At 25.7% G+C, this 13,593-nt stretch overlaps 1 protein-coding gene across 11 annotated transcripts in view; it reads right to left on the bottom strand.

Moving 5' to 3' along the window:
• Positions 1-1,213: 1,213 nt before the first annotated feature.
• Positions 1,214-13,593, bottom strand: part of LOC100207239 (NK-tumor recognition protein) — a 38,908-nt gene continuing 26,528 nt past the window's right edge. For 4 of the 11 annotated variants that reach the window (XM_065810753.1, XM_065810750.1, XM_065810754.1 and 1 more), the window contains exons 12-18: positions 12,230-12,667; positions 11,910-12,154; positions 4,988-5,264; positions 4,431-4,598; positions 4,199-4,287; positions 4,022-4,081; positions 1,214-1,425 (exon numbers count right to left, since the gene is read on the bottom strand). In XM_065810753.1, the coding sequence (XP_065666825.1) occupies positions 4,039-4,081; positions 4,199-4,287; positions 4,431-4,598; positions 4,988-5,264; positions 11,910-12,154; positions 12,230-12,667 (1,260 nt within the window). In that variant the 3' untranslated portion in view covers positions 1,214-1,425; positions 4,022-4,038. Of the gene's footprint in view, positions 1,426-3,618; positions 3,684-3,851; positions 3,909-4,021; positions 4,082-4,198; positions 4,288-4,430; positions 4,599-4,987; positions 5,274-11,909; positions 12,155-12,229; positions 12,668-13,593 lie in introns of all 11 variants that reach the window. The other 7 variants (XM_065810752.1, XM_065810748.1, XM_065810749.1 and 4 more) reach the window with 4 other exon arrangements.

Genomic DNA, 13,593 nt, shown 5'->3' on the forward strand with positions numbered 1-13,593 from the left:
AAATAAATACTGTTCAAGTTTTTGTTTATTATCAACCAAAATAATATTTTTAATATCAACAAAAATAATGTTTTTAAGCAAAGTATAGAATATTTTACTTTAAAAAAATTATTCTTGGTTTGTAGTACTATGAAATTGATCTAAGGTCATTATTAGGCTTAAATCGTCTGTCTGGATAATACTTTTCAATATATAAGCATTTTTAGATGTCGATTTAAGATTATATAAGTGTCTCACAATAGGTGCTGTTTACTTTTACTGGCTTTACTTTAATTTACTGGCTACTATTTGGTCTACCCAGCCATTAATTGGTACACAATTAAAATCTCTTTAAATTATTTCGGAGAAAAATTTTAGTAAATAAAATTTTTCTCCGAGTTAAGCGTGTTTTAAAACTAAACAAATTCTTATAAGGTGTAGGCGTTAATCATTAAAAAACAGTAAAAAAAAAAACAAAATCACTGTAACATTAAGGCATCCTTCACGAGTATCTTTAAGAAACTTGTGTTTAATTGGTCCATTTTGCCCTACCGTTATTTTTCTTGTTCTAATTTTAACCTCACTTTTTAACGTTGTTTCAAATAATTCCGCGATGCAACAGCTTATTTATTAGGCAAAATATTTAATTTAACCCGTGGAAACCCCTTTTATTTGATCATAAATTATTGGATTTGTTTATTTATGAATATTTTATTTATGGATTGTGTTAACAAAAGGATAAAAACAATAGAAGCATACTCAAATAATTTTTAGCAACCTTGTCTACGGTATATCATAATAAATAATTTTTTTTGCAATGTATCATAAACTTCTTTATTTTTGCTAAATGAACTGAATGTAAAAATAAATAAAAAGAGAGGATAGAGAGAGGGAGGGGGGGGGGGATATAGAGAGAGAGAGAGAGAGAGAAAGAAACGTAACTAATTATTCGACTAAATCAAAATATCTTGATCTTCGTTTTAAAGGAATCTATCAAGAAAATTAAATGCTAATTAATTAATCTAACAAGAAAATTAAATAGCTCTCTAAAGCCTTTTTGCAGTTTCTTTAATAATTTATTATAAAATTTATTTAAAATTAATAATAAATTAGAACAAATTTTTTTTTTTTAGCCTACTGAAGTATATACATATAGTCTTTTTGCTTTTAAGACAATCGTGTTGACCTGATATAATAAGATTAAATAAAACAACGTAAAAATCATCGAATAAAACACGATTAAAAAACATCTATTGAAACACGAATTAAAAAAGCAATGTCCTTCATACAACTAGAAGTTTAAAATGATAAACCGTCAAGTCGGAAAAATCATCTTTAAATTGTATTTTCTTTTTTCTCGTAGTTGCTAATAGATGACTTGAAGACCAGCCAATCAAAACAATTCATCTTCGAATATTGCGCAGCGTAAGCTTCGACGAAATGTTTCTAAAAATCGATAATGAAATGATTATTTTGACTATCAATTTTAAAAAATTTGAAATTATTTGGAGTCTGTAAAAATAAAGATCAATTTGAAAATATTTTTGAAAAAGCAAAAATGATTTAAAAAGTAGTTTTTGTAAAAATTTTGTAAAAAAGAAAAATTCTCAAAAAATCTCGAGCTTGTTCACACATAGCTAACTCAATTTTAATACAAAAAATCTATCAAAATTGAAATTCATAAATCATAACAAATGAGAGATAAAATAAAGTGGAAACCACTCATAAATTAGTTAATAAACGCATGTAAAAAATATATACATAAAACAAACAGAATATCACTACAAGAGAGAGATCCAGAATAAATCAGCAATGAAAACAACAAATAAAAATGTTAAATAACATAAAAATATATCATAATTTTTTAAAATTATAGCTCATCCTAAAAAATGAAATGTTTTGAAATTAACCTAAACAAATAAAAATGAAATGTTTTGAAATTAACCTAAACAAATAAAAAAAGAGCATGTTGTACTTGAAGAAAACTTGGTAGATGAACCTGAAAAATACAAAATAGTTACAGCAAGATTTTTGTTGAGCTACTCGTTACGTAAACTGTTAATATACACTCTGAAAATACTATAATATTCGTTAATATATATTCTGCCAGATTTAATAAAAAAAATATTATTAGCCGCGTATATATACTGACTCAAACCAAAAATATTTTCAATGTCATATATAAATAAAAAAAAGTTTTACACATTTACTGTAAACTATATATTTAACCAACCAAAATAAACTTATATTAAAAAAAAAGTTATTCATTTTATAGCTCGAACTGAAATTTTTAATTAACAGGGAATCACATTAAACGAGGACAAAAAAAAAAAAAATTTTACATTTTTACTCTTAGCACCTAAATTATAATTTTGAACCAACTAAAGAAAAATACTGCCGCTGTAAAAATATCAAAACATCTATTAATGGTTTACTTACAGAAGAAATCGCAGTGTTTAATATTAAAATTTTAAAAAATATCAAAACATCAATGGTTTACTTACAGAAGAAATCACAAAGAAGTGTTTAATATTAATATTTAAAAAAATAAATTAAAGTATAGATAACATATTGGTATAGATTAATAGATAACATGAATTTGCCACAAACATTCAGCATTGTCTTTCGTTAACAAATCGATCCTTATACTTCTGCTAATATTAACTGCATCCGAAATGTTGCCAATATGTGAATATAACGTTAAAAAAGTGATTCAATAAATTTTTTAGAACAAAGTGAAATAATTTTCGGTAAATGCACTAAACACACTTTAATTTTCGGTACATGTACATGTTCGGTACATGTATTAAGCACACTTTAATTGTTAACAAAACGTGAAACAAAAGACGGTTGATATTTAAAAAAGAAAAACTACATAATACTCACACTCTTAACACTTAGACAAAATAACAAATTTCGAAATGTCCTCAGATTTAACACTTAGACAAAGTAACAAACATTGCAATGTCCTTAGATATAAGATTTAGACAAAATAACAAATTTTTAAATGTCTTTAGATATAACACTTAGAAAAAATAACAAACTTTTAAATGCCTTCAGATATAACACTTAGACAAAATAACAAATTTTTAAACTTTAAAAAAGTCCCTAGATATAACACTTAAACAAACAAACAAAAAAACTAATCTTGAAATGTCCTCAGATATAAACCCATTAACTATCTTTACTCATAAAAAGTGTTTTGAATTTTAAATTGGTAAAAAATGCTGCACAGTTTCAGAACGTATTTTTAGAGAAAGAAAAAACAAAAATAATTTCTTAGTTTCTACAACCAAAAAAATTTAAGAACAAAGTGGCGACAAAAAATAAATTTTTGACTACCAAAGTGATATTTTTATTGTCCAAAAAACCTTTAAAAATTCATTAGTAGTAAATTTCTTTTAAAGAATCATAAATAGAAAGAAAGCGTAAATAAATTTTCAATATAACTTAGCACTTAAAATTTTTTTTTAAATTACGAAAATAATTTATAAAAATACAAGAAAACTAGTTTTAAAATCGTAAAGGATATAACAAAAAAAATGTTTCTAAATAAAAAAAGCAACGTCTAAATATTAACCAAAGTAGAAACAATATATATAAAAGCTTATTAACGGCACTCTTTATAGATAAACATACCTTTATACCCATTTCTTCATGTTACCATACCAACATTAAGCCATCAGAAAATATTTAATTATTTACTGTTGAACAAAAACATCTTTTAAACAATTTTTCAGAAAATTTCAGATTTATATCAGAGATATAAGGTGGTGAGTATGAATTAACCTTAATATTTTATAAAGGATAGTATTAAGAACTTCCTACAAAAAGTTAACATAAAAAATTACAAGAGCTTCCTTGTATATTACCTTGCATTTACTACATAGCGCCATTCTTGACAGCAATCCAAATGAATTTTCAATGAGCTATAATTATACTTACTTGCCTTGAGAGTCTCTTGTTAAGCTAAATGCTAAAAAAACTAAAAAAAAATTTTTTTTAAGTTTTCATCAAACTAACTTAATCCAACTCGACTCACCTGAAACATGAAACCAATCAAGCAAACTCAACGATCAGACGACATTCATCGAGGGTCATCCTTAAAATAGATAATAAAAATATGAAGAATTTGTACTTTTGAATTGTTAAAAACTAAATAAAAAATCAAAGAAAATGCCTTCAATTCTTCATAATATAAGGTTAAATTTCAACTTACTTATGGAACTTCTTTCTGCACGCAACTGCTGTGGAAGTCTTTGTAAAAGCAACTAAAGCTTTATGTCGCGTTGTTGACAGTTTTAAATTCTAATTTATAAGAAAGAAATTTATATATTTTTTTAAAAAACCTAAAGGAAATGTTAACCACAAGAGAATAGACAGTAATTCATAAACAAACTAACTTTTTCTAAAAATTTTTTTTAATTATTACTATTGAGGAAAAATATTACTTCTACTTCTCCAACAGATTGCATAAGTGCTCTTAGTTTTCGCTCAGACATACTGGGGGGTAAAGAGCTTATAAGAACTCTGTTACCCACATCTTGACTTTGTGCAGTTTTTATCTGGTCTCTTGAGCTAACATGATCATGGGATTTTGAGTCTTTACGATCTTCGCGCTGAATGTAAAAAAGCATATAGTTTTCCATAGTAGAAAATATAACAAAAATAGTAATAATTAAGAACATTAAAAAATTACAAAATTTTCACAGGAAATTTTTTTAATGAAATTTAGGAGTTTTTAAATATAGATAAAATTGGTGAATAAATTTTTTGTTTTATTTAAAATGCTATTAATTTATTAATTATAACAATAATGGTACTTTGACAGAATCCACTTCTTTTTTAAAAGTGGGGTGAGGATGGTGAGGAATAATGCCAATCAAATTAATTCTCTAATAAACTGAATGTAAGAGATTTCACAAATGACTTTTAAACCATTAAAAAACATATTGAAATTGTCACTTTATTAAATATGTATTATAGTAAATAAAAAATTACAAATAACCTTTTTTCCTGTTCTTGTTCTCAAATCACTCGTCCTAATCTCTCCAGTAACATCTCTTGCTTCTTGATCACGGTCTTCTTTATGACGCTTAGCAGAACTAAAGCCTACTCTTTCTACACGAGTTGTTGAGTTAGTTTCTCTATCACGACGCTCTCTCTCACGAAGTCTTTGCTTTTCTAACTCTTCATACCTTTGTGTATCTTTATTAAATAAATTTCGCTGAGGATCACGACCTTTGTGATGACTTGAATGTTGACGACTTGGTCGTTCAGAAGATCTATTAATACTGTAATAACTTAATAAATAATATAGGTATAAATTATAAGTATAAATGTGATACAGACGAAGTTTAAAAAATAATTTTGGATATTTTAGCATTAAAAAAATTCTAAAAGAGTTATTTCCTCATGTCCAATTAAGTAACTATAAATTTAAACTATAATATGTCTGCCTCATAGTTCAAAGTAACTCTATTGTGATTATTCAATCACTCCTCAAAAATATTTGCGTGTATGTATACATGCAAAGTGTGTGTGTATATATATATTTTATTTAGATATTATATACATATTTTGTGTGTATATATATATATGGCCCCCACAAACCGATTTGCGAACCAAGTGTTTCGAAGAAACACTTGGTTTCAAGTAAAAAAAAATGATTTGAGTTTATCGAATCAATATTTAACTTGCTAGTGTAGTTTTCAGATATCCAATGCTAATGTTTTTATTTATCTTAGCCAGAGTAAAGTAATTGTAATTGAAAATAAGTAATACTGCTTCCAAACAACCGCTGAAAAATTTTTACAGGGAAAAAAAATTTTTTAAGTAGATTTTATTTATATTTTTTTTGAAAAAAGATGTTTAAATTTGGATTTCCTCATACTGCTGATTCATTTTGAGATTCAATATGAAACTTAAAATGCTGATTCGCAGGGCCCTAATATATATATATATATATATATATATATATATATATATATATATATATATATATATATATATATATATATATATATATACACATACACACACACACATACACACACACATATATATATATATATATATATATATATATACACATACACACACACACATACACACACACACATTGTGGAAATACATTGAACTTTATCATTTTTTTAAAAATTAAAAAAATATTTATTTTTATGCAAATTTAACATACATCATCTGATATTTTATTTCCTTTTTCCGTTTTTATTTTATTTTCATATACATGTAATTTATTCAAATAATTTATTGAATTTAAAATAATAATTTATTTAAATTATTATTTTAAATTCAAGATTTGTACTGTTGTTTAGGTTTTTCAATTGCTTTACAGAAACATGCCAGTGACCAAAATATTAAGTGAGAAAAAACCCTGCTAGTACAACAACTTAAAACAAATGGCTAGATAAGTAAGGAGCAATCAAAAAAAGGATGATATGCATTGCTTATAAAAAATAAACTATCACTTGCACATAATGTTAAATGGTACAAAAATTTGAATTTATTAAAAGATGGTGAGAAAAATACTTTTTATTCGTATCAAATATTATGAAACTCAATCAAATGCTTTGTTGAACCAAAATTATACCACTTCTTCTAGTTACCAATAAAAAATTGTAAAACATGAAAAATTATTTCATTAAAAAGAGTTTTTGAAAATTACATTTTTTGAATGTAGCAATTCTTTTTTCACAGATTTTAAAGAAAAATATATAATTATCCATCCAAATAAGAATTATTAGCTTCTCATTATACAGTAAAGAAAATCCTTAGTTAAGAAATACCAGCTTCTCAAAATACAGTAAAGGAAAATTTTTTAGAGATGGACAGTACTTCTTCTCAAGTATTTAAAAGCCATGGCACAATGGTTAGAGTTCTGGTTCAGAACCAAGAGGCTCGGGGTTTGATGCCGGCACTAGCCTGATAAGCGACACTGCTAAGAAAGGAGGTGTGAACTTCTTGGTTAAATGCTTCTCCATGGTGCTCTCTGGTAAGACTATTAGATCTTCTTGGAGCACCTTAATGACTATTAAAAAAAACAATAATAATAAAAATGTTATATGCCAAAATACAAATGTGCTTTTAATTAGTTTGGATGAATGTACTGATATAATTAGTCAAGCACTACATGCTAATATTGCTAGATACAAATCATGTATATTATGTGGGAGAATTAGTGAAATATTAAATTTGATAAAAAAACAACTAAAGGTACAGACATGAAAACTCTTCAAGGGGAAAATTAAGTGATTGCTAATTGCAATATCTGGAAATATTTCTGATCTTTAAATTCTCAGGTTTGTCATTCTCATTAAAAGTCTTGAAAACTGTTTTAATGAAAGGTTCAACTTATCACCTAAACTAAACAACTTCAATTTTAATTTTATACAAATATCTCTGTGTTAGAGAGTTATAAGCATTTAATTGACAATTATATTTGATTTATATAAAAATATAAAATAAAACTTAAATAAGATATTAAATAAAACTTAAATAAGATATTAAATAAAACTTAAATAAGATATTAAATAAAACTTAAATAAGATATTAAATAAAACTTAAATAAGATATTAAATAAAACTTAAATAAGATATTAAATAAAACTTAAATAAGATATTAAATAAAACTTAAATAAGATATTAAATAAAACTTAAATAAGATATTAAATAAAACTTAAATAAGATATTAAATAAAACTTAAATAAGATATTAAATAAAATTTAAAAAATAAAAGATTAAAATAAGTAGTCACGATTTTTTCAAATTAAAAATATTTGATTACCACTAAATTCTAGACTGTTGTGATTTGCAGTTGTTTAATTTTTAATATTTCATTGAGTTTGTGATAAAAAAAGTTTACAGTTTTTTAAAAAACTAAAAATTTAAAGATCATAAAAAACATTTCCAGATATTGCAATTTGCAACCACTTAATTCGTCCACTGCTTATATATTTTCCATGTTTGCTTAAATATTTACAAAACGAAGTAAATACAAAGGAATCCAAGAATATTAATGAGGCTCTTATAGCAGAGGAATCCAAGAATATTAATAAGGCTGTTATAGCAGAGGAATCCAAGAATATTAATGAGGCTGTTATAGCAGAAATAAGATGCTTTTTATGAAAGATTTAATCAATGTAAAGAAATTATCACAATTTGGAATTTGTAGTTACTCCTCAAAAACTGAAATTGATAAATTAAAATTCAATCATTTCACATAAAAAAAATAAAAAAACTTAGAAACGGTGCTGATAGAGTTTCATAATTACTTTTTATGGAAATAAAAATTTAAAGATAACTGCAATACTGAAAACAATTGGCTACCAAAGGCAAAAAAAATTCCATTAAGAAACAATGTGGAACCATAGACATTATTCTTTAAAAAAAAAGGTTCGCTGTTAGCCTCTGAATTGACTTTTAAAAAAAAAAAAGTTTATATATATATATATATATATATATATATATATATATATATATATATATATATATATATATATATATATATATATATATACACACACATCAGAATGCACTTTTTTTTTGCGTATTGCGTAATGAGTATGCTACTCATATCATACTCAACACGCAACTCAATGTACGCAATTTCTTTGAGTATAATACTCAATATGCAACTCATAGTACGCATTTTTATTGAGTAGAATACTCAATACACAACTCATAATACGCATATTTTTTGAGTATTTTGCATAAAAAATTTTTTGAGTGTAAAATATAAATTAGTTGTTAAAGTATATATTTTTTTATAAATAACAAACAAAAACACTAAATTATAATTTAACCATTATAATTTGTTTTTTAAAATAAATTATTATGGTTTGCGTGTCGAAAATCACGTCTTGAAGCCTCTAGGGAGTAAGTAGCATTGCTTTTAATGACTTTATGAGCTTGCTTCAAATAACAATTTACAATTTGCTGTTTTACAAGTTGATAGACTTTGAGTTGCTTTGTTTTGATAAACTTCTAGGGTTTGTATTTGAAATAATGACTATTTTTATAATTTTTTGTTACTTTTATGAGGCTATAGATGTATATAAGATGCAAGCATTTATCTTTTTATCTATAGTTAATAAGTTAGATAAATAAAATAAATCATTTTAGTCTTTAATCTTATATAAACTAAAGTAATTTATATATGTAATGTAATTTAAACTAGTTTTATAATATTGCTTATTTGCTTAACAAAAGTTTTATTTTAGATTTTTTGCTTTAACATGTATGGAAGATCCGCCAAAGGAAAATTAGGTTCAGACTCTAATGTAAAGAGTTTGAGAAAAAAAAAAAAAAAAGTATAAATAAAGAAGTTAAAGAAAATCAGTCTGTAAATAAACAAATAAATTCTGATAGAAGTAATCGTGCCTTAGCCGTATTGTCGATTAAAAATAGTCAACCATCGTGCAGCGAAAGCATAAGCAATGCTTTATTAACAAATATAAGTATTAAACGATATGTTAAAGAGATTAATGAAATTAAACCTAACTTGAAAAATAATAAATTTCCACGTAAAATTTTCAAATTTGGTGACACTGAAAAAACTTACAGTTCGGTTTTAAACTTTTTTCATTGCCGAACCGAAATCAATTTTAAGCCCGGAAAGAAAAATTACATTTTACCTGCATTTATTACTATAAGGTATTACATGAACCACTAGGTAAAAGTGGTAATTTTTTTAAGCATTTTAATTCCACACAATGTAACGGCAAAGACGATTTTATGGCTTGGAAAAAAGCTTATGATGATATAAGTCTTGATAATGATGATGACTCGTTGTTAGATGACAATATTATGGATCTAACTAAATATGCCAAAAAAAGAAAAGCCAAAACTATTACATTAATAGGTGATATCTGGGATAGCCGCCAGCTGGCTGATTTTTTTGCCTTATGTTGCCAGGTTACCTTTGCTGATTTCAGTAAAAAGCTAATAGTTCTTGGTCTTCAACGAATGAGTGGCCCACATAATGCTGAAAATATTATATTGGTTTCAGAAGAAATATTAAATCAATATGATTTCGATAAATCTAAAGTTGACGGTTATGTGAGTGATGGTGGTAAAGCTTTTCTTAGAGCTTTTCCACAAATGCTCAATTATGAATTGGAAAACGACAATTGGATTGAAGAAGACTTTTGGGAAGAATTGTTTGAGAAAGACGACAGTGATGAGAATGATCAGGAACTGAAAGATTCACCTGACAACAAAATTGAACCTGAAATTAACGAATTGCTTACTGAAGAAATAAATCCAATCCAAAATGATATTAAATTCAGCAAACTATCTAATGAGATTGATGCTGAGATTGATGCTGAGATTGATGCTACTGGAATTGATGATGCTGATAATTATGAATTTGGGGATCATAGTATAATAGATCAATTAGAGTTTGAACTTGGCAGCAGAAAAGTACCTCGTTTTGCATTGAAAAACCACAAATTTAATATTTCTATACGTAATACTGTGAGGTCATGCAAACGATTGAAAACTATTTTGGTATTGCTTTGTTCATTTGCTAAAAAACTCAGACAATTCAAATTGCCCGAATCTTTCAACAACAAAAAAAATAGATTAAGAAACGAAAATTTAACTCGTTGGTCATCAAGCTTTTTAATGTTGATTTGTTTTTACAAAGCATATAAAAAACATTGTTTTGAAACTATTAAATGTCCAGTTACTCAAGCAGAGATTGAATTCTATTTGTCATTGATGCTCCCAGCATATAGATTTACGCTTTTGAATCAAAGAAATCATGTACATATTGGTGACTTGGTACCAAGTTTACATTTATTAATCATGCAATATGAGGAAATGGCTAAAAAAGATGATAAAAAGAAAAATTTTTGCGAATTGCTGATAACTAATGTAAAAAAATAATTTGAGCATGAGCTTAACTCTGCTGTATATGCAGCTGCTGCAGTTTTAAATGTTTCTAAACTTTATCTATGGTATCAAAGACCGATTGCAAATACCACAGTCACACGATTTATCAGTGTTTCATCGCTTATGTTGAACATAAGCGATGAAACACTGATAAATCGTGCCTTTTAACTTAACCATACTTAATTAAATGGCTGAGTGAAAATAATTCTTCAGTTGTTTGAAAATTTTCTTCATTACTTTTGTTTTTGTTTATGAATTGAAAATACATTTTAGAAATATATAATTTTTATTTTCTCTTTCATTTCGTGTTTCTGTTTGTTCATTATATAAAAAAACAATATTACTTTTAGAACAAAATTATATTTTACACTAAAAAATACACAAATTACTCAAAAAAAATGCGTATTATGAGTTGTGTATTGAGTATTCTATTCAAGAAAAATGCGTACTATGAGTTGCGTATTGAGTATTATACTCAAAGAAATTGCGTACGTTGAGTTGCGTATTGAGTATATATGATATGAGTAATATACTCAAATACGCAAAAAAAAGTGCGTTCTGATGTATGTATATATATATATATATATATATATATATACATATATATATATATATATATATATATATATATATATATATATATATAAATAAGAAAATGACTAAAATATAAGTAATTAAAGGGGAGAAGTTATAACCCAAAAATATTTTGGGAAAATTTTTTAATTAACTCAATATTTGTTATATTGAATTTTTTTTAATTTCACTTTTAGTAAACAAAATTCATGACCACATAAAGGGAGTTTTTTTAAAGGTTATTTTTAAAAAAATTCAGCAGTTTTATTTATTTTAGACAGAGAATGTTACTAATCAAAATTTTTTTCTCAAAATTTTATTTTAAATTTTAGGTTCAAAAAAAAAAAAAAAACTTTTATAAAAAAGTCAAAAACCAGGTTATATAAAAATTGTTTTTTCCTTTATTCACAAATAAAAATATAAAACCTAATATTAATTTTATACCTAATAACCAAATCATTTTTCTCTCTTCTTTTGCGTTGTGGACTAGGTGATCGAGAATCAGCTGATGACCATGATCTTGAACGAGAGCGAGAATCAGAATTAGACTGAGATCCAGACATGGATGATCGACTACCAGATTCTGAACCAGTCCATGATCTAGATTGTGATCTTGAAAAAGACCTTGAACGACTTCGATACCTTCCACGCTTATTATAATTATCTCTATTGCGCCTTACATCTTTTCCCTTTTTAAGCAATTTATAAAGATCAGATTTAATTAAATTGGGAAATATTAAAGCAAAAAGATTTGATAAACTTACCTCAGCCCTATATCTATTATCACCTCTACCATCACTTCGCCTACCATCATGCATCTCTAATCCACCATGTTGTTTTTGCATAGCTTGTTGATGTTGGGCTTGTAAAGCAAGCTGCTGCTGTTGAACAGCAGCTAATTGTTGCTGCTGTTGAAGAATTAATGCTTGACTTGCTTGAAGTGTTGCATGCAAGTTGTGAGGTTGACCGGGCATAGCTGAAGAATTTGGTATAAAAATCGGCTGCCCACCTGGTGTTAAACTACGAATTTGTCCAGAAATGCCATTGGCTGTTGTTAATAAAGTAGGTCTTTGATGACTTATATTTGATAAATTTGAAGTTAAATGTTGTTGCTGTAAAGAATTTACTCCAATATTTGATACACCAGGTATTTGCATAATGCTATTGCCCTGTTTTGGTAATTGTGGCTCAATAGAATTGTCCTATAAAATAAAAAATATGTTATTAAAAATTGTTGAAACTATTTGCATGCTCAATCTTTTCAAAAAAAGTTAAACATAACTTTAAAACGTTTATTTTTATTAATATTTAAAGTTAGCAATATACATTAACTCAACTTATTTAAATCATAATAAAGAAACTTTATTTCATGGAGCGTCTCAAAATGTTTCCAAAGAGTTGTTTATAAATTTTGTTTTATTTTAGATGACCATTTATATTCGCACCAATTAGTGCTAATTAGTAGTTTACAAACCAAAAATGTCATTAAAAGGAAAGATTTTAAAAATATAATCTATATTGCTTGTAGGCATTTTTTTCTTTTAATTAAGTTAACAAGTGGTATTTTCATAATGAACAAACTTGTTAAGAAATAAAAAAAAAAGTGATTGCACACTATTTTACATAACAATTTTAATTGTAAATATTCTATTTATATCAATTCAACAAGTAAGTTTACTATGGCATTGTTTATTGCAATATTATAATTATTAATTGTAATATTCTGTTGTTTTTTTTAATTGTAATATTCTATTGTTTTTTTTAATTGTAATATTCTGTTTTTATCAATTCAACAAGTAAGTTTAGTATAATATTGTTTATTACAACATTATCAGGGCTTAAATTAATTTTTTTATAAAGTCCCAAACAAAATGTCCAACCAAAACTTGTTTGGTTCAGCAGTGTCCGATCAGATTTTTAAAATACAATTTTCAAGGTTTTACGGAATCAAGTTATGCAATCAAAATCTGTGTCATGTTATTCAGTTTATTTAACATTAGTCTAGTAAAGTTGTATAGTTTTTTTCCTTATTGTCATATATATTTCATCACAGATTTTTTTTTTTTTAATAAAATAGTTTTCACTACCATTTTTTTTTTTTTTTAACAATATTCAGTCTTTCACAGGA

Source organism: Hydra vulgaris, chromosome 11 (assembly GCF_038396675.1).
Source record: "Hydra vulgaris chromosome 11, alternate assembly HydraT2T_AEP".
In the NCBI taxonomy this organism is placed as follows: Eukaryota; Metazoa; Cnidaria; class Hydrozoa; order Anthoathecata; family Hydridae; genus Hydra; species Hydra vulgaris.